The sequence below is a fragment of the Acinonyx jubatus genome, chromosome E3, assembly GCF_027475565.1.
Source record: "Acinonyx jubatus isolate Ajub_Pintada_27869175 chromosome E3, VMU_Ajub_asm_v1.0, whole genome shotgun sequence".
In the NCBI taxonomy this organism is placed as follows: Eukaryota; Metazoa; Chordata; class Mammalia; order Carnivora; family Felidae; genus Acinonyx; species Acinonyx jubatus.
The window spans coordinates 34,818,714-34,838,487 of NC_069398.1; the positions used below are offsets into that span (position 1 = coordinate 34,818,714).

General features: G+C 63.3%; 1 protein-coding gene across 5 annotated transcripts in view; it reads left to right on the forward strand.

Annotated features, from left to right (window-relative positions):
- Nucleotides 1-19,774, forward strand: part of MAD1L1 (mitotic arrest deficient 1 like 1) — a 319,021-nt gene that overhangs the window by 238,390 nt on the left and 60,857 nt on the right. For all 5 annotated transcript variants that reach the window (XM_027042376.2, XM_027042377.2, XM_027042378.2 and 2 more), the window contains one exon: nucleotides 13,313-13,520. In XM_027042376.2, coding sequence (XP_026898177.1) covers nucleotides 13,313-13,520 — 208 coding nt within the window. The remainder of the gene's footprint in view (nucleotides 1-13,312; nucleotides 13,521-19,774) is intronic.

A 19,774-nucleotide genomic window follows, 5' to 3' on the forward strand; every position in this document is an offset into this window, starting at 1 on the left:
CCACCGCCCTCGTGAGCAACCCCGCTGTCTGCCCGCCTCCGGGAGGTTGCGGCGTCGTGTTGGCAGCCTGCCCCTGTGTCCAAGGCCGGCAGGGCTCCAGACCACCACCGCGGGGTGAACTCTGGGCCGGGGACGGGCCCAGAGGTTGAGCACAGTGGCCTCCCTCTGGGTGTTGCGCCCAAGGAGGACCGGTGTCAGGCCTGGCTGGGCGAGGGCCCCCTCCGGGCCCCCTGTCACCATTGGTCTTCCTCCGGACGGCCACAGGACGTGGTGTATCTTTCTCCCATTTGTTACGTGGCCGTCAGTGGACAGACCCATCGTGCTGCGGTCTCCGGCACTGGGTCGGAAGCGGGCACGGTGGTCGCCCGCAGGGTGGAGTGAGGAGAGCCGTACCCACGTGTGGCGGCCCAGGCGGGGCTGCTCCCCCAGGCTGCGTCCTCCCTTTGCTGCACTGGGTCCCTTGACCAGCTTTGACCAGAGGGTCCGGGCCCCTCGGAGGCTGCAGTGGGCGCTGGACACCGTGCGCACAACCCCCTCTTGTAAGTTGGGTGGCAGGCTGTACGCCCTGTATGTTTTCCAAGGGTGCCTCGGCCACAGGGAATGCCAGGTGCCCAGCTTTTGAGTAAAGCTTCTGTCCTGGGGGGGCAAGGGGAGCCAGAGGAGGGAGGGGCAGACCCTCGTGGTCCCTAGCCTCTTCCTTAGCCTTCCTGTTGGCCCAAGGACAGGCAGAAGCTTGCGGAGCACCTGTTCTCCCTTAGTAACATGTCTGCGGCTTGAGGAAGGACCCCGGGGACCTGCCTCTGGGAACCTCCAGCCCCCAGCCTCTCCCCTCTTTACCCCTCCCGGTGACCAGTCCTGAATAGCCGCGTGTGCCTCCAGTCCTCTCCGGGCCTCGGTTTCTCAGTCTCTGAGCCAGGAGACGAGCCAGCTGCCCATGATGCCGCAGATCCGGGGGGTGGAGGAGTCCGGCTCATCCTGCTCTGTGTGATCCCCTCCGCCATTCCCTACCCTGTGCACCTGCCGCGAGCACGGTCTGGGGGGCCTCGCGCGGGGGGACCGGGTCTGCTGTGTGCCCGAGGCTTCAGGGCCCTTTGAGCACTGGGCGAGAACCCAGCTTGCCACGATCCCCACCCGTGAGACAGTAGGGACATGAGGCTAGCCGCTGAGGGACCTGCACAAGGCCATGGGGCTCCTGAGCAGAGGGGGTACCAGCCTTGGGCCTGTGCAGAAGACGCGGGGCCGGGCTTGGGGAGCAAGGTCACCAAGGCAGGGCCTGGGGAGGGCTGCGCTCCCCATCTAGTAAGCCCGGCCCGGCCCCCGAGCCTCCTGCTCTTCTCTCCGAGCTGTGCTCCCTTGGGCTGGGAGAGGTATTGATTTAGCTTCGAGGCCGGGTGGCTTATGAATATGCATCAAGACCAGCACTTACTTAACTGAGCCGTTTAATTCTCCCTGCGTCTCTGCCTCTTCCAGCAGAGCCCTCAGTATGCGCGTCAGGCCCGGGTGGCAGGCGCCCGCCCGCCCTCCCTCCCGGGCCCTGGGCAGCACGTGCCGCCGCAGGCCAGGCCGACGGGGGCTCCTGGGGCTTGCCCTCTGTGCAGGCCTGTGAGCACCAGGCCCCGAAGGTCCTTGGGGGTGGCGGCCTGCCCTTGCTCTGCTGCAGGTGGGGAAGGGCCAGCAGCCAGCGTGGGTCAGGGCGGCCAGGCCGCAGATGCTCCCCGCGGGACTCAGGATGCTGGCACAGCGGCCTGGTTGCAGAGGAAAGCGGCCATTCTTGGGAGCTGTCAGGGAGTTAGGGCAAAAGAAGGGATTCGTGCGGTGAGGACGAGGCAGGAGCCTCCGGGCTCTGCGGGGCGAGCAGAGTTCGCCCTCCGGCCCAGTCCCGCCCGGCACTCTGCGGGTCTCCGCAGAAGCTCGTGGCAGACGCCCCCTCCCCCAGAACCCCGGCCACCCCACGCCCAGCCCCGGTCTTCGGCTTCCCCGGGGTCATTCTGGGGCAGACACGGCAGCTCCCCGCAGGTGACAGGGGCCTATACACGCGGTGATCCCGCCGTCTGGCCGGAGGAAGCCCAGAACGTTTCCTTTTGAGATTCTCGTCGCTACGCGGTTCCTCAGCTGGGAATCAGACCCGTCTCCGGAGGAGGCGACAGCCGTCTTCCCTCTTCGTGTCTCAGAGCCGCCATCTAGCAGCACGTTTCCACAGGGGTGTCCGGAGCCCCGCCTGTGTGCCTCGTGGACGTGCCAGCCCCCGAAGGCGTGCTGCGCCCCCGGTGGCCACACAGCTTCTGCCCCGCATGCACCCCAGGGGCCTGCCCTTCTGTTCCTCCGGCCGGGAGGCTGGGGGTGAGGTGCAGGTCACAGGTGATGTGCTGCGTGAGAGCGGGGCAGGGCTCGGGCTGCTGGAAGCGTCTGGGGAACCCGTGATCTCGGCGGCTGGACGTCCCGTGGCGAGCCGGCCGTGGGCGCCAGCGTCTCCCTCCACTCCCGGGCCTCCGTGGTGTCGGCCACGCCGCGCCGCCCTCGTGGCCGCAGAGGGACGGCCTCCTCCCACCGCGCGGGGTCGGTGTCACCGCGGGCTGAGCCTATGGACGCACAGCCCGGCCGCGGGATCCTGACAGGTCGGCCCCCGCCTGCCGGCCACCGGCCCAGGGACAGCCCTGTTGGGCGTGCAGGGGGGAGAAGAATGGGATCCGAGTCCAGTTTGGCCGGGCCTAACTGGGAGCCAGTCGTCCCGGCCCCTGGAAGGCGTTATCTGGCCACCTGGTTTGCGTGCTCCCCGATCCCCGGCCGTGACAGACTCCCGGGCGGCCCCGACTGCACCAGCCAGCTCACCTCCTCTCACCGTCTCCGGGCGGGAGCCCTCGTCCTTCTGAGCCCTGTGTGGGAGTTGCAGGTGTCAGGTGCCTACGGCAAACCCAGGTCCTCAGGGTGTTGACAGCTTATCCCGGCCCCCAGCTTCCTCCCTGCCGACCGGGCCTCACTGTGACCGCTGCAGCAACTGGCCAGCAGCCCGCGCCTTGCAGCAGCTTGTGTCTGTCCCGACACGGGCCTCTGCCCCCACCTTGCAGTCTCAGGTCTGGTCTGCACGTACCCCACACCCCATGCACCCCCGTGTCAAAGACTTGGAGGAAACCAGCCGGAGCAGAGTGGCCCGTCTCCCGCCCTGCGGACGGGGTCTGGCAGTGTATGGTCCAGGGGCGGTGGGGGTCCCTCGGAGCCCTGAGGGTCCAGGGTCAGGGAGGTAGGTGTACAGGGGAAGGTGGGTGGCCTGAGAACATGGGGCCTGAAAGCCTGGGCGGATGAGGTCGGGGGGCGTCACTCGAGGGGGACTGTGGCGGGGAGTCCTGACCAGCCGTGGGTCCATGGAGGTGCAGGGGTGCCTGGGAGGCTCAGAGAGGTTCGGCCTGGCAGCCAGACAGGCCCTGGGTGGCGTGGAGGTCAGGCTCGGGCCTCCACCGTACCCAGCATGCATTCCCCCCACCGAGCTCGGTGCTCCCCTCCCTTGTGGGTGCCGGCTCTCCACCCTACCTCTTCCCTTCCTTTTTTTTAAAAACTTTTTTTTTTAATTTTTTTTTTTAAATTTTTTTTTCAACGTTTATTTATTTTTGGGACAGAGAGAGACAGAGCATGAACGGGGGAGGAGCAGAGAGAGAAGGAGACACAGAATCGGAAACAGGCTCCAGGCTCCGAGCCATCAGCCCAGAGCCCGATGCGGGGCTCGAACTCACGGACCGCGAGATCGTGACCTGGCTGAAGTCGGACGCTTAACCGACTGCGCCACACAGGCGCCCCTAATTTTTTTTTTTTTTAATGTTTATTTTTGAGAGGGAGACAGAGCACAAGCAGGGCATGGGCAGAGAGAGAGGGAGAGACAGAATTGGAAGCAGGCTTCAGACTCTGAGCTGTCAGCACAGAGCCCGACGCGGGGCTTGAACCCATGAACCGTGAGATCAGGACCTGAGCTGAAATCAGACACTCAACCAACTGAGCCTCCCAGGTGCCCCTTTAAAAAAAGCTTTATGGACTTTTATATGCCGCATACCTCACGTGTTTGAAACGGAGAGCAGTTCGGTGGTTCTTACGCTCGCAGATAGCATGTGCCTTTCATCGTATCAGACACACATCTCCACCCCTGCCTGCCACCCCTCTGCCTCCTGCCCCTCACAGCCCCCGTCTCTATTTTCCATCCGTGTGGGCACTCCTGTTCTGGGCCTTTTGTGTGGATGGAGCCACGTGACCTGTGGTCCTTTGTGATGCTCTTCTGTCACTGAGCGTCCCGTGTCCAAGGATCTCACGTGTGGTAGCAGGCGTCAGTGCCCCGCCCTTTTTTACGGCTGAGCGAAATACCACCGTGCACCCAGCGCGGCTCACCGTTCACCAGTTGATGGATGTTGGGTTTTCCCCGCCTTCTGTTATGAATCATGCTGCCATGAACGTCGGGCGCAGGTTTCTTGGTGCGCATCGGTTTTATTTCTCCTGAGCCAACACCGGCGTGTGGACTTGTGGGTTTGTGCGGTCGCTGTCTGTCTCACTGCTCGAGGAGCTGTTACCCACAGCGGTTGTGCTGTTTCACATCTGTGCTCACAGTCGTGGGGGCCCCCAATTCCTCCTCGTCCTCGGCAACGCTTGTTGTCTCGATTAACGATGCCATGGGTACTGAGCGTCTTCTCGTGTACTTACTAGTTTTCGTGTCTCTTCCGTGGAAAAGTATGTAGTGAGACCCCTGCCCACTTTTAAATCAGTTACCTGTGTCTTGTTGTTGCTACTGAGCTGCGAGGCTTTGTTATTATTCTGGGTACGAGTTGCTTACTGGATGTGCAGCTTACAAATACTTTCTCCCATTCTGTATGTTGTCTTCTCCTTTCCTCAATGGTGTTCTTTGAAGCACAGAGTTTTTCATTTTTATGACGTCTGATTTGTACTTTTTTTTCTTTTGTTCTTTGATTTTAGCATCCTATCCAAGAATCCGTGGCCAAATCCAATGTCACGAAGGCTTACACTCACATTTTCTTCTGAGTCTTGTGGTCTGAGCTCTTTCACTTACATCTTTGGTTTTGACTTAGTTTTTATACGGTGTGAGGTAGGGGTCCAGCCTCACACCTTTTGCACATGGATGTGCAGTGGTCCCGGCAGCGTGTGTTAAAGGACTCCTTTCCCCACAGAGTGGAGTTGGTGCCCTTGTAGGAAGTCAGTTCTCTCGGGACACGAGGGTCTCCTCCAGGCTTCCTTTCTGTTCCAGTGAGCTCGCCGTGACGCTGGCACCACTCTGCCTTGGAGTAGAAGTGGGCATCCTCCTGCTCTGTCCTCCTGTTCAGGATGACTGGGTTATTCAGGATTATTCAGGATTATTCTGAACCTCTTGCAGCTCCCTGTGAATTGTAGAAGCAGCTGAGATTGGGGAGATGAGGTCCACGTGTGCACCTGCTGGGTCTGGCCATCGTCACAGGCCGTGTCCTCCAGTCCACGGGTGCCTATTTGCGTCCTTAATCCCTGCCGGCGATGTTTGCTCCCTACTGCTCTCGGTGCTCTGGGGACAGGAAGGGGGCGAGGCTGCTGCCTCTCCTTGGCCCCCAGGCACCCTGGATGCCAGCCTCTGGACTGGCCTTGGTGCTGCCTGCCTCACATCCCCCAGCGCCTCCCCATGGGCGGGCCTTTATCCTCCTCCTGGCCTCCTGCTCAGACTCTTTCCACCCAAGGTCAACGAGCCAGAGCCCACGGGCCAGGTCCAGCCAGCTGCTTGTTTTGGCAAATAGAGCTTTCTTGACACGTGGTGGGGCCCATCATTTTATGCATGTCTGTGGCTGCCCCCACGTTACAATGATAATAGGCTGTGTGGCCACCAGACCTGAATACTCACTTTCTGCCCCCTCCCAGTTGGCCTGCACGGTACACACCTCCAGAAAACAGGAGAGCGATCCACCAGGGGCCCGAGGGAAGGAGCCTCGCCTGCCCCAGCCGTCGGGGCCCTAGCCTCTGTCCCCTGACCTGCTCTCTGCCTGTTCCCCTAAAACGAGGGTTTGTCAAGGATGGACCATGACCACCGGCGGGGCAGAGCAGGGCCTGCACCGTGGCCCGGGCACCTTGTCCCTGGTGCTGCGATGTGGCCCCTTACCCCTGCATCTTGGGGAGGCCTGAGCTGCCCACCCCCAGCTGGTGTGAGTCCCCCCACTTCCTCTCCATAATCAGGATGGGGTGGAGGTCGGCGGTGCACTGTCCTGTCATTCTGGTGACCGAGGTTGGAGCACGACCTCTGGCCTTGTTCTTACTGATGCGTGCAGAACCCAAAAGCCTCGGCCCGGAGCCTCCCAGGGAGCCTGCCGTCCACTGGGCGGGGACCGGGACGCCCTGGGTGCCCAGCTCCTTTCTTCTCTAGCCTCCTCTCTAGAGACCATGTCATTTCCCAGTTGCTTTGTGGCAAACACCCCAAAACTTAGCAGCCTGAAACAGCAGCCACCTTGTTCTCGCTGGTGTCTGGGTGACTGTGCTGGTCTCCCCCGAGTGCCATCGCCAGCTTCCAGCAGGTGCAGCTTCCGGCAGAGAGCACGTGCCGCCACGGGTGCGTCAGAAGAGGGCAGACTGGACGCGCACACGCTCAGCCCTCGGGCGCACCGTGCTGACCTGGGGGCCGAGGCCGACTTCACGGGGAGGGTCTGGGGGGCGGTGGGCGCACAGATGGGATTGCCGGCCTCCCCGTGGCCACCGTTTGTCCGGGGGGGGGCGGGGGGCTCAGGCTTGGTCTCCCCTGGAGCAGCCTGCCCCCCCACTGTAGGGAGGGGCGGGTTCTGTGCACAGAGGCACGTCCCCCACATCCTAGGGCTGGTCCTAGAAATGGGGCTCTGACTTGGGTGCTAGTCCTCGGGCGGGAGCAGGGCAGACCCAGTGGTGCCAGCGGGCCGCGCCTTCGCTTGTCACTGTGACCGTGAAGAAGCAAGAAGCCTCGTGGGCTTGCACGCCCGGGGCTGATCGGCCATAGGCCGTGTGATGTCCTCACGGCCTGATTCTGCGGGGCCAGCCGGGTTGGGGCGCTCACTCCCCGGGACCCAGGGCTGGCAGACACGGCACGCACAGCTGACGGCTGTCCTCGGCAGGCCTGTCGCAGTGCAGGGGCGAGCCCTGGGGCGTGGACCGCGGCCCCCCTCCCTGTCCCACCTGCCCCGCCCCATCAGGTCCTTACAGCCCCACACGGGCCACGGGGAAGGGGCAGAGGCTAATCCCGCGTCCGGGGAGTCTGGCCGTGGCCTTCACGTCTGCAGACAGGTCTCATCCCCACGGAGGGCCCCGGAGACCTTCCCTCTTCGTTACCCGGTGTCCTGAGCGCCTCGGCTGCTTCCCACGTGCTAAGAAATGGCTCAGTCAGCGCGGGGCTTTACGGTCTCTGAGGGTTTGAACACGTGTCGCCCGGTCCTTCCTCGGCATTCCCCATTTCTCAGGTGAGGGAGCCCAGGGCTGGGGGGCGCAGTGTGGCGGCAGCAAAACTCACCATGGTGCTGGCCACGGGTGCTGCCTCGGTGACACAGGTGCCCCCCTCCACCCCCAGGGCAGAGGCCAGGCCGCAGGGGATCTGTGTTCTCACATGACACTGGCCTCCTGCGCTGGGCTCTGCAGTCAGCCCGTCAGGACGGCCATCCTGGCGGGACCCCGTGGGCCACCGACCACCGTCTGGGGTCAGCAGCGATCCTGCCCCCTGTGGCCAGGGCCACGGGGAGTGAGAGCTTTTGCAGCTCGTCCCCACACCAGGGGGTGACTGGTGCCATGGCCGAGAGCTTGGGCACCAAGCCCGCAGAGCCATTCTCGCTGTGAACGCCGGGGCCGTGGCCTCCTGGTGCCTGGCCTGCTCACCTTGACCCCTGTAGCCAGAGGGCCATCTGTCCCGACTCATGACACCTGTAAGAGTTTCTCCGCTTTGCCTCCGCCCCCTGTCTGCTCTCTCCTGGAGAAGCCCTGCGGGTTCCGGAAGTCCCTGACCTCGTTTGTACCATCAGCCCTTCCCCATCGAGGGAGGGTCCTCCCCGCAGGCTGCTGCTCGGAACCCCTGGTCCCGGCGGGGAGCGGTGTTCTCCTTCCTGTTCCCCTGGGTTCGGCGCCTCCAGGACAGCATCCTGCCCCGGGCCCGGGATGTCCAGGCGCCAGGTCACCCGATTCACCTGCACCTGCCTCCTTTCGGGTGTTAGCGGTCTCATCCTGTCTCGGGCCCAGGAGAGCCTCTGCCTGGTGGCCGAGGGAAGGAGGAGCTTGACCCTCTGGCTCAGCAGGGGTGGGCCTGGGCCCGAGGCCTGCCGACCCGTCTTTGTTCTTACATTTTTGAAGGGTTGAAGGAAAACCAAAGGAAGAGCAGCATTTGGGGACACGGGAGCTGGTCTGTGGTTTTGCAGGACTCCACTCCCGGTGCCCCGTGTGGACGCAGAGCTGGCTGGCGGATGGAGGCCAGTAACAGGCCTGCCGTGCCTGCCCCCTGGCCCATCCCTCACTGCCTGCTTGCCTCCTGCATGAATGATGGGTACCCCCCCACCTCAGCCCGCAGAGGCCCAGAAAGCAAGCTGCTGGCCTGTCTGCTGCCACAGGGCCTCTGCCGGGCTGCACGGGGCCGATGGATTTCACGCTCACGGTTATCTTTCCCAGAGTGTTAAAATTGGAGGGAGTAACGCTGCCTTCCCACCCGGAGAGTCTGTGATTCAGCCGGAGCTACAGGATGTCTCTTTATTCTCTGAGGCTTTTACAAGGTTCTCAGAAACCCGTAAAGAGCCCCTAGTCCTCCCTTCTCAGCGCCTTCCCCACGGGCTCATGCAGACAGCCGTGTCTGGGCCTCACCGCACTGTGCCATCCCCCCGGCCCCGGCCTCTCTCTGAGGTGATGCCAGACGAGAGGGGCCGAGGGGGCCACGCCTGGTGATGCTGCATCTGTGGCCAAAGCTCTCCTGTCTCTGAGGGGGCTTGTGGCTGCCCTCCCGTGTGCCAGCGACCCCAGGAAGGTGTTTTACTTTCTGGAGGTGGCACCCAGGATGGGGAGGATCCTGCCATTCCTTCCCCATCCCCTCCTGCCTCTCCTTTCAGGGCACATTCTGGGGCTTCTGGGCCGGCCCCTCCCCAGGCACCACGGTGGCCTCACTGTCCTTCAGTGACTCGGCGGGACCGCGCCCACGGCAGCTCAAGCTCGTGTGCGGGCCCTGCTGCACTTAATGAATGTGTCCGCGGCCAGCCTGCTTCCCCGGGGAGCGAGATGCTCAGAATAAAGGATGCCGTCCCCCGCCCTCCCCCCCCACCCGCTGTCCCTGGAAAAGCGAAGAGAGACGTGTGGGCAGGACTCACAAAAGCGGCGGAAGATGGGGCTGTCAGAGAGAGAGGAAAAAATCACCGCATATTGAGCGGAAAGGGAGACGGGCCACGGTGTGTTCGGCTGGCCCAGGTCCCTCACTTGCAGAATCGGGGTGGGCTCCCGGGGTCGGCAGCCTCCTACCCGTCTGCTCAGGAGATGCCAGCCTCCCAGAGTACCCGTCCCAGAATGGGTACGGGCCTTCCGCCACCTGACGGCATTTCTCTGCTCCAGCAGACGTGAGAACTTCGAGACAGCCCTCTCCCTCCCTTGCCCTACGGCGGCCCCTGTCCTTGTCAGGGACACCAGAGAGGCGTGGCTCTTGCTGTGACCCCACAAATGTCCTTCCTGAGTGAGGAGACGGCAGCGTCTTCCAGGAAGGGCATCTCTTGATGCCTGAGTCCTCAGGAGCCTTGTAGATGGGAGGGCGCGGGGGGCGTCCCAGAGGGGGCGTCCCGGGGGGGCATCCGAGGGAGGGGCCTCGGACCCAGCTCCTGCCCTGCCTTCACTGGCTCAGGACACTGGACGGGTCGTTTAGACACATTGTCCACGCTGGCCGAAAAACCAGGGCTGCTCTCAGCAGGTCCAGGGGCACGAAGGGGAAGAGGTGAGACCCCCCCCCCCCCCAGGCTGGCTCGGGGTCATCAGGGTCTGAGTCAGACTCCACGGACAGTGGAGACCCAGCAGCACCAGGGCAAGGGACTCAAGCCCGCCTTCCCCTTGGGGTTCTCTGACCTTTGGACATGTGTGTGTAAGTCTGTGTGTCACATGCTCATCCGTGTGTGCGTGTGGATGCGTGTGTATATTTGCGTATGTATACGAACACATGCATCCGTGTGAGTGTGTGTGCCCTTGTCAGTGTATACGTGTGTGTGCGTGTGTGTGTGTGTGCTAGGAGTATGTGCGCACGCGAGTGTGTATCTGTGCATGTGTGTATGCACGCGTGTCTGGTGCACACATATGCGTGTGCATGTGTGTGCATATGTGAATTTGTGTATGCATATGTATCTGAACGAGCGTACCTGTGCACACGTGTGGGTATGCACATGTGTGTCTATGGGTACGTGTGTGTGAATGTGCACATGAGCGTGTATCCGTGTGCACACTGTGTGCACGTGCATATCTGTGGGCACAATGTGAGTGTGCACGTGTGTGCACCTGTGTGTGTGTCTGGCCTTGTTGCTGAGCATGGGTGAACCCTGGTGGAGTCGAGCAGTCAGTTCCCCGTGAGTATCTGGATGGTCCTTGTGTCCAGGCGCACGTTTTCATCACAGCCGCTGGGCAGGACACCAGAAGGGCGTTTTCGTCAACTGTCCACTCTGGTGACCAGCATCCAGAGCAGGAAACAGAGCAGCACAAACACCTCAGGGGCCCCCTGCTGCCCCAACCACAGCCCCAGGCGGTCCTCCTGGCCTCCAGCGGCACAGAGTGCTCTGGTCTGCTTTCATGGGCTGTGCCTCCGCTGCTTCTGACTCTTTCTGCTCGGCGTTGTTGGTGATGCCCAACCCCGTCGTTGTTTGTGTCTGTAGGTGCTCGTTCCTGCAGATGGGTGCTCTTCCCCGTGGGGACCTGTCGGTGCCTGACTCCCCGTGGACGTTTGCATGAGGCTCCGAGGTGCAGGCCGTAGGCGTCACGCTCGGGAGGGAGGAGCTACACCGCCACGTGGCCTTCCCAGGGCGCCTCGCCAGTTCCCGTCCTCACCGGGATCAGCTCTAGCTGCTCTGTGCCCTTGATGCCTTTCCCGTCTGTTCGGTGCCGTGGGCGTGGGGGAGGAGCTCGGGCATCTCTGGGCTGTTTTAATTGGCTTTGCTCGGATGATTAACTTGAGCTCCATTTCACTTTTTGCCAGCCTCTCGGACATGTTCTTTTGTCAAGTGTCTGTTCACGTTTTTTGCCCGTTTTGAAAATTGGATTGTCTGCCTCTCCCTTTCTTGTTTGCAGGAGCTCTTTAGGTATCCTGGGTGTGAGCCCCGTGTCAGCTTTTGTGCCAGCCGCCCTCTTACTCTTGGTGACCGGAAGGTCTCGTTTTCTCTGAGGCCTGTGTGCTTGCATTTTCACGTGAGGTCAGCACCTTCACAACCTTGTTTCAGAAACCTCTGTCTACTCTAAGGCCGTGGCGTTCTCTTCTGTTTTCTTCTGAACCCGCTTTGGTTTGCCTTTTGTGTGTAAATTTGCCATCGCTTAGGCATCGTCATTTTTGTGTTCTGTGAGGTCATCATCCCGTTGACCCCACGCCACCCTTTCTCCCGGTCTCCGTGCGTCAGTGGCTTGTGGTCGCCGCCGCCGCAGACTGTACCGTGTCGTCACGTGGCGTCTGCCAGATGGTCTCACGGCCGTGCGGGGCGGCCGCGGGCCGCGTGGCTCATCTGGGCCCTGGGTGGGTCATTCCGTACTGGTGCCGGGCCTCGTTCGCTCTCCGTCTCTGCGTAGCTGATCTTGTCTCCCCGTGGCAGGCGGGCCTCTTCCAGGCCAACAGGGAAGAGACGGGACGTGGAAGACGGCGAGGCCTTCGATGTCCCAGCTGCGGGACAGGAAAGAGGAAGCTTCTTTCCCAGTTCCTGAAGAGAAAATTTCAGGGAGATGATTGGCCTTGCCCAGGTCACGGGGCCACCTCGCACTGGTTTCCGGGGTCAGACCGAGGGGGTTCCACTCTCCAGGGCGGGAGCTACTCCGAGGGGCAGCAGCTGGCGGGCAGGCAGGAGCAGCAGAGAGGGCCTCAAGGTGGGCCTGCCGGCCAAGCGAGTGTTCTCCCGTGGGGCGTCCGGGGACTCCAGGACCCCAGCGGAGCTGGGTGCGGTCGTTGGAAAACCCGTGTCCGCACAGAACCCGCACGTGACCACCCGTAGCAGCTCTCTCCGCAACTGCCGAAACCGGAAGCTCCCGAGGCGTCCCTTGGAAGTGAGTGGACCCGCGAGCTGGCGCGTCCGTACAAGGGGATGTCACTCAGCGCTGCACGGAAATGGGCTAGCAGGCCGCCAAAAGGCATGGTGGAACCTGCGGTGCGTGTTGCTAAGTGTCGCAGAGCGAAAGAAGCCGGTTTGAAAAGCCTCCGGCCTACGGTGTCCAGAAGAGCCAGGCAGTGAGAGCAGTGGGTGGGCAGTGCACGGGCGCCTTGGGACTCTGATGCCCCGCTGCTGGACTCGTACCTGCATTTGCCAGAGCCCCTTGAACTTACAGCGCACAGTGAACATCGGTGTGTGTGTGACTTTAGAAGCATCCAGGCCAGGGCTCGAGGCGGACTCCGGGATGTGGGAGAACAACCACCCTAGAGCGTGTGGGTGGGGGAGGGACCGGCCTCTGCACCCAGGAATCCTCGAGGCTGCAGACCGGCAGCACGAGGGCCCGCCGTTTCTGTCCCACTGCACGCAGGTGCCAGACCCGAACTGGGTGAGGGCCGGGCTGGGCCGTGTCATGGCGGGTGGTGGAGGTGGGGACAGGATGTCCGTGCACAAGGGGGCTCAGTTTACTATAGACCCGGGTGGTTGCATTTGGAGACGTTCGTAGACGGGTGTCTCTCCCAGCGAGCAAGGCCAGCGTCCACACTGGTGTGTCGGTGAGGGCTGGGGCCCTTGGGGTGTCGGTGACAGGGACACGGGGCCCAGCCATGTGGGGACTCTGAGCTCTCCTCACAGATGATCTCTGAGTTTTGTGTTCATTTTTAAATCTGCAGACCTTGAGCCAGCAGGGCGTGTGGGAGCAAGGGCCCCCAGTCTTTGGGACATTTGTCGGCAGAGCATTATGAAAGTGTAGCACTTTTGGGATGTCCGCCCCGCTCCCCGGTTTGCTTTTACAACTGCCGTGTGAGAAGCCGGAGGGGACTTTGAGGCCCGGGCACCTGCAGCGTTCCAGAGGGCCGTCTCGCAGGTTTCCCTAGGTTTTCCCCGGTTATAACTTACCACCGCTCCCGGTGCACGATCAGGGCCCGGAGGCCCGGGGCGGGGCACGGCAGTCCCTGTCCTCACACTCACGGGTCCCGGCCGTGCTGACCTGCCCTGTGGTCCCGCAGGGCGGCTACGACCAGAGCAAAACCAAGGTGCTGCACATGAGCATGAACCCGGCCAGCGCGGCGAAGCAGAGGCTCCGCGAGGACCAGGCCCGGCTGCAGGAGGAGTGTGAGCGGCTGCGGGAGCTCGTGCGCGCCCTGGAGCGGGGCGGCCCCGTCCCCGCCGACCTGGAGGCCGCCGCGGGTCTGCCCTCGTCCAAGGAGGTGGCAGGTAGGCATCGCCCCCCGTCCGTGCGCCATCCCGTGGGCAGTGGGCCGCGGGAGGGCCTGGGACCGAGCGTCCTGCGTGCCGCGGGTCGCCCCGGGAGGTGACTCGGGCAGCAGTGGGGAAACGCGTGGCTCAACTGTGTGCAGCCTCCCCTCACGCAGACTAATGCCGTGTTCCAGGTTATACGTGTCCCGTTAATCGTGAGTAAATCCACCACTCCGGCAATGGGGACCGTCTTTCACGGGTCTGAGTACCTTTCACAGAACCCAGAGGTGTCTGCACAGAGGCCGGCGGTGGCCGGGCGCGGGGGGCGCAGGTGCGGGAGGCTGCCTGTCCTAACGCGGCCTCGCTCGCGCTCTGCAGCTCCGCACCTTAGGGTAACGGCCCCCAAGCGCACGGCTCGCCACCACCCGTGCAAGGAAGTGACCCTCCCGTTCCCGCCGTGTCCCACACTGGAGCCGCCCCACAAGTGCACAGAAGGGCCCGCCGGCAAAGGCAGGGAGCGTTTGGGAGCCCAGTCTGCCCGGGGCTACCGCGCACAGTCGGGCCCCGTGGGTACCCCGGGCGGGGCGAGGGGCCCCCGCCTGGCCCTTCCTGGCACAGCCCTGCCGAGGTCACCGGGCCGTCCGTACCGTAGGGCCAGGCGGCAGTTGCCGCGACACCTCCCTCCCGTGTTTCTGAGGTGCCCTTCCTGTGTGCCGCCCTCGCCCCTCCTTTTCACTCGGGTCATCTCCTCCCCATGGCGGTGGCAGGGCCCTGGCCGCCACCTGGTCTTTCTCGTGTTTCTCAGCTGAGAAAGTTCGTCCTGTGTCAACCTGTCTGTGTCCTTGACAAATTCAAGGGCCGAAGGTCCAGACTCGGAGCGCGTTCCGGTGACTGTTCCCCCCGTGACGTGATAGGTCATCCGTCTGCCCGGTGAGGTGTGCCGCGCTCCTGACGAACGAGAGTGGCACTCCGCACGGGGACAGTCGCTCGCACACGGGCCAGGGCGCTGAGACAGGTGCCCGCGGCCTCAGCGGATGGGAGGCCGTTGGCCAGCCCCTCTGACAGATCATGGGGGTGACCGGGGAGCCAGGGCCCAGGCCGGACAGGGCAGAGTGGTGGCGGGGGGAGGGTGCGTGGCAAGGAGGCGGCTGGTGCCGGCCTCAGGCACCCGGGGGGAGCCGGCCCGTTGCACGTGGCATCTACTCTGTCCCCTCCCGGACACCCTTCCTGGAGTTGCAGTAGAGAAGGTCTTGGGTTTTGCTTTTTCGTTTGCAAGGAGGACGTAAACCCCAGAGAAATGGTCCCACAGCAGACTTTGGAATCTGGGAGGCTGGTGTGTGGGTGGTCGAAGGGTGAGGAGTGGTAGGGCCAGTCTGAGCGGTGCCCCTGGAGCCCCCAAGGCCAGATGTGGTGGCCAGAGGCCCTGGGGGAGGGAGGGCGACCGGCCGAGAGGAGGAGGATGAACGGTGCTCCCCGAAGGGTGTAGTCACGCAGCGTGGCCCCCCGGGCCATCCACCCGGCACCTTCCGGTAGGCACTTGCCCCTCCCCCGGAAGACCGAAAACCGGGGTAATTCTCTGGGAGCGCTGAGTCCCACCGAGCAGGCCCCACGCGGGCAGGGCCTCCCTGAGAGCTGGTTAGGAGCCCGGGATCTCGGGCTCTGTGCCAGGCCCGCTGGGTGGGAAACCCTGGGGGAAGTGGTTCACAGAGGGTCCCTGGACGGGAGCCCTGGAGCCAACACAGAGGGATGCACGTGGGTGCCGGGGCCCCCGCCCCAGCCCACCTCTGTCTCCCGGAACACCCTCTGGGTGGGCTTCTGTCGTGGAGTCCCCTGACGTCGGAGGCCCGACCAGGCCTTCCCGGCGGGACCCACGGAGCCCCCTCCTCCTTGTGAAGGAGCCCCAGGGCGGTCGGGCACTGAGGGCGGGGGCAGCACAACCAGGGGAAGAGAAAGCCTCCGGTGATTGTCCACGGACCTCTGCAGACACACAGGAGGATACGGTACTTTAAAAACATTTTGGGGTGCGTGGGTGGCTCTGTCGGTTGAGCATCCGACTTCGGCTCAGTTCATGATCTCACGGTTCCTGGGTTTGAGCCTCGCGCCGGGCTGTGCTGACAGCTCGGAGCCTGGAGCCTGCTTTGGATTCTGTGTCTCCTTCTCTCTCAAAGGTAAATAATCGTTAGAAAACAATACTTAAGCATCTTCAAAGAGGAAGCACGTGAACGTTTGGAAATTAACAACATCAAAGAGTGAGATGAAGGTCTGAACAAAGGACCTTATAGATTGGGGCGTTTAAGTGAATGGTAGGACGGAAGGACGGAGGCAAGCAGGGGGAGAGGCTAAGGGAACGAGGGGCCGTGGGCGTCTGCGACGCCTCCCTCAGGGAGTGTTCATTTCGGTTTCTCGTGGGTGGCGTGCCGAGAGCGCCCCCTCACCGCCCCCTTTCTCACGAGGCCACAGAGGACACGCACCCACGAAACGAGGGGGGAACCAGGAAGCAACAGTAGACACAGGAGGCCCGAGCCCAGCCCGCGAGAGATGGGGGGACCCGGGGCAGCCGCCTCGGGAGCAGCCGGCGCAGGTGGAGACTGGTCAGAAAGTGCTGGCACCTCTTCAGACAGACGGGGTTGCAGAATGGGAGGTGTCCGGTGTCTGGAGAGGCAGCGTGGACCAGGCCTTTGCACAGCTTCGTGCCCACGTCACGGCTCTCGGTTCCCATCTTCCCCGAAGGCTGGCTTCAGGGGCTGCAGCCAGGACAGTGTGGGGTCATGATGCGAGCGAATCGGGTCATGCTGTCCGTGGGAGGACAGGAGGGCAGGAGGCCCAGGCCATCCTGGTGCTTCCATAAATGGACTGGGGACCCAGGTAACCGGCCAGCAGGTGGAGCCGTTGCCCCGAGGGAGGGGGAGATGCCCTTGTCCCGCCCCCGGACTCTAAAACCTGTGCAGGGGGAGGTGGCCTAAAAACAAAGCCTGACGTCTAAAAGGCTTGTGGAGTCAGGCTCCCGAAGGCCGTGAGCGCCAGCAGCACCGAAGCTCCGGGTGGGGGTTGGGAGGATGGCGGGGCGGGCAGAGGCAGCGGGCAGAGACCAGGGCCGTGTTTGGGAGGCTCACGGGCCCAGGGGGTGGGCAGCAGCAGGGGGTTGCCCAGAGGTCCCCCGCTGCACCCGGCGGTGGCTGGCTGACCGGGGGGTGTGGGTGAGGAAGCAGTGGGTCACTGCCCTCCTCGCGGCACGGGGTGACGACGCCATTGCCAGGGTTGGCAGGGGTCCGGGGCGCGTGGGCGTTCCTGGGACCCTCTCAGGGATGCTCCACTGGGCAGGCCGCCGGCGGTGACCCGTGGCCTCCTTCCAGGCATTTGTCCACATAGTGAGTCTAGGCAGGGACCCCAGCCCCACAGGCTGCTCCCCTCCCCCGCAGCAGCCTCGGCCCCAGAGAGCGTGTTAGTAGAGGAGTCGGGCGCCTCGTGGATGATGCTTAAGCACCGGGTAGACCGATGGCCGAGACCCGCCGAGTGGGTGGTGGGCGCATAGCCGGGCGTGGTGATGAGACGCCGCCTCTTTGGCGGCCCCGCTTGTTTATTTTTGCCTGCACGGCTCAGCGTTGTCAGCAAAGTCACGAGGCAGCAAACGTGCCTCCCCCCTCCCCAGGCTCCCCCCGGCTTCCAGTGCTGTTGGGCTGTGACCCGTGACCTTCCCGCCAATTGCAGAAGCCTCGACACCTGCAGGTACTCCCGACATCGCCACCCCCCACCCTGGACCTCACAGGCCAACCTGCCCTGTCACCTCTAAGGTCTCCCCCGGCCCAGACCTTTAGCTGTGCAAACGGTGTTGCCAGGGCGGCCGGGCGAGAGGGTAGAATTGCGTACGGTGGCCCCTGCCCTCGGCACCCCAGGGTTAGCACAGGCCAATGGACCCTATAGGAACGCGGCCAGTCCCCTGACAGATGACACGGAGGGCGCTGATGGCCCGGACAGGTTCCCATCTGCCGTGCCCAGGACGTGGCCTCCGGGCGGGCCTTGCAGAGTGGAGCGCAGCCCTTGGACGGAGCAGGTGCCCCGTGGGCAGGGGTGGGCAGGGGTGGTGGCTGGACCAGTGATGGGAAGGCCGCTTTGCCAAGAGGGAAGAGAAGGGCCCATCAGGCTAGCCGGGGACGGCCACCTTCCCATGTGGGAAAAGCTGGTACGAGCTTCTTCTGGATCTTTGACAGAGGAACTGCTGAATGACCCAGAGCAGGGGCACAGCCCCCTGGGTTGGCAGGAACACAGACACCTGAGTCCTCAGCCCACCCCCCCCACCCCTTCCCGGCTCTTGACTCCTCACACGGCCCCCTGCTGAGCTCAGCCTGGGCCAGGGAGATTATTAATTGCAGCTTAATTAGGCAGGTCATTAATATTCAAGTAATCTAATCTTGTCAGCAGCACAGTGAAGGTGATCAAGTTTGTCGCTGCCCAGCTGTGTGGGTGCAGCTGATCCCAAGGTGTCCCTTGGTGGTGGGGTGCCGTGGCTCCTCCCTCCTGGCGGTGGGTGCCGTGGCTCCTCCCTGGAGCCCACCCACTCTGCCCAGAGAGGCGGCCTGGAGGACTGGGGTACTCGCTTGCACCACCGGGGCCCGGGGCACAAAGATCGGTGTTCTTCTTCCCTTGCCGTCCGGCCTGTCTGTGGGCTTGTGAGGCGGCCCCCACACGCTTCAGCCCATGCCGGCTCAGCCGGGGGCGAGCGGGAGGGCCACGGTCATGGGCCAAGAGCGGCGGAAATCTGAACACCAGCTCCGTGAGACACGGGCTGAGTCATTGCTACCCCCGTGCCCTCCGATAAGGGAGCCACTCCCGGCTTCCATCGGCTCGTGGCACGTGAGGGTGCGGTGCCGGCGTGGAAGAGGCGCGACGGGCTCCCGAGGGCCCCCGGGAGAGCCATGGGAGCCAGGGCCTCGGAGCAGGGACACCGCGGCGGCCGGGCAGCTTCCTCCGGCCAGGGCGGGGGGCTTCGGTGAGCTCTGTGGGCTGAGTGGGAGGAGAGAAGGACTAGTGCTCCTGGCAGGGGTCACCTGACCTTGCCCTTCCCCTCAACAGGTGCCCAGCCCTGTTCCAGGCCACAGCAAGTGCTGTGCTTGTGTCCCCGGGGCGAGCAATGCACCATCCAGGTGGGGAGAGAAGGCCAGCGTGCCCAGACGATCTGGGGAGCAATGTAGGGTCTCTCCGGCCGCTTCTGTCCCCCACCCCAGATGAGCACTGGGAGCTGCGGGAGGGTCCCGGTGCTGGGCTTTCCTGACCCACCCGCCCCGCAAAACAGCCTTCACCGCCCCCCCCCCCCCCCCCCCCCGCCCAGGCCTGGCAGCAGGTGGGAAGGGAAGGAAGGCTTGTGTCTTTGAAGCGGCTGCCGGTGCCCGAGTGGGGCACACTTGGGGCGAATCTGAAAAGCACCACAGAGACTTCAAAACAGCTGATGTCAGCCCCGAACTTTCAGAACAGGGTCAGAGGCCCCCGGATACGCTGTTAGCAAACTACCAGGCACGGGAAAGGACCACGCAGGTACTTGTGGCAGCGCTAGCCCGTGTCCTCAGGCACGCTCCTAGGAGGGAAAGGGCCGGGCGGCTGATAAGCGTGTGGTTGGCTTTGTAAACTCCGGGCCCTGACCCAGTGTCTGCGCGTGGCCCGTGGCCCGTGGCCGTGCGTCCCCACCGGCACTGCCGCTGGCGGGGACTGTGTGGTGGAGCCTGTCCCGTCGTGACGGGCGTTTCCCCGCTGTCTGAAGACGAGCGCCTGTTTCTGCCCGTGCCTGTCTCTGCGCCCTCTGGAGCGCAGCGTCTGGTCCAGTTTTCCCCCTTTTTTAACGGGCGGTTTTCTTTGTATTGAGTTCGGGGAGTTTCATTTTCTGGCAGTGGCTTCCTCAGAGCAGATACTTTTCATTTGGACGCGCCCGGACGATGAATTTTCCTTTCACGGGAGTCCCATCCAGGAACTTGACCTCACCCGAGGTCAAGACACTTTTTTCTTCTGTTTCCTACCAAGAGAGATTTAGTTTTATGGGTAAATCTGTGATCCGTTTAGAGTTATGTTTTGCATATGGTGTGAGGTTGGGTCGAGGGAATCGTGAGGGGAGTTCACGTGAACTGGAAACGTCCGATCGTCCCGGTGTCGGCCTGCGGAAAAGCATGTTACGCCTCTGTGGAATTGATGACCTTTGCTCCTGGCCAAGTTATGTGGGCCTCCTTCTGTTCCTCCGGCCCACTCGTCTGTCCCTTCGCTGCTCTCCCCCACCCCCGACCGGCGGC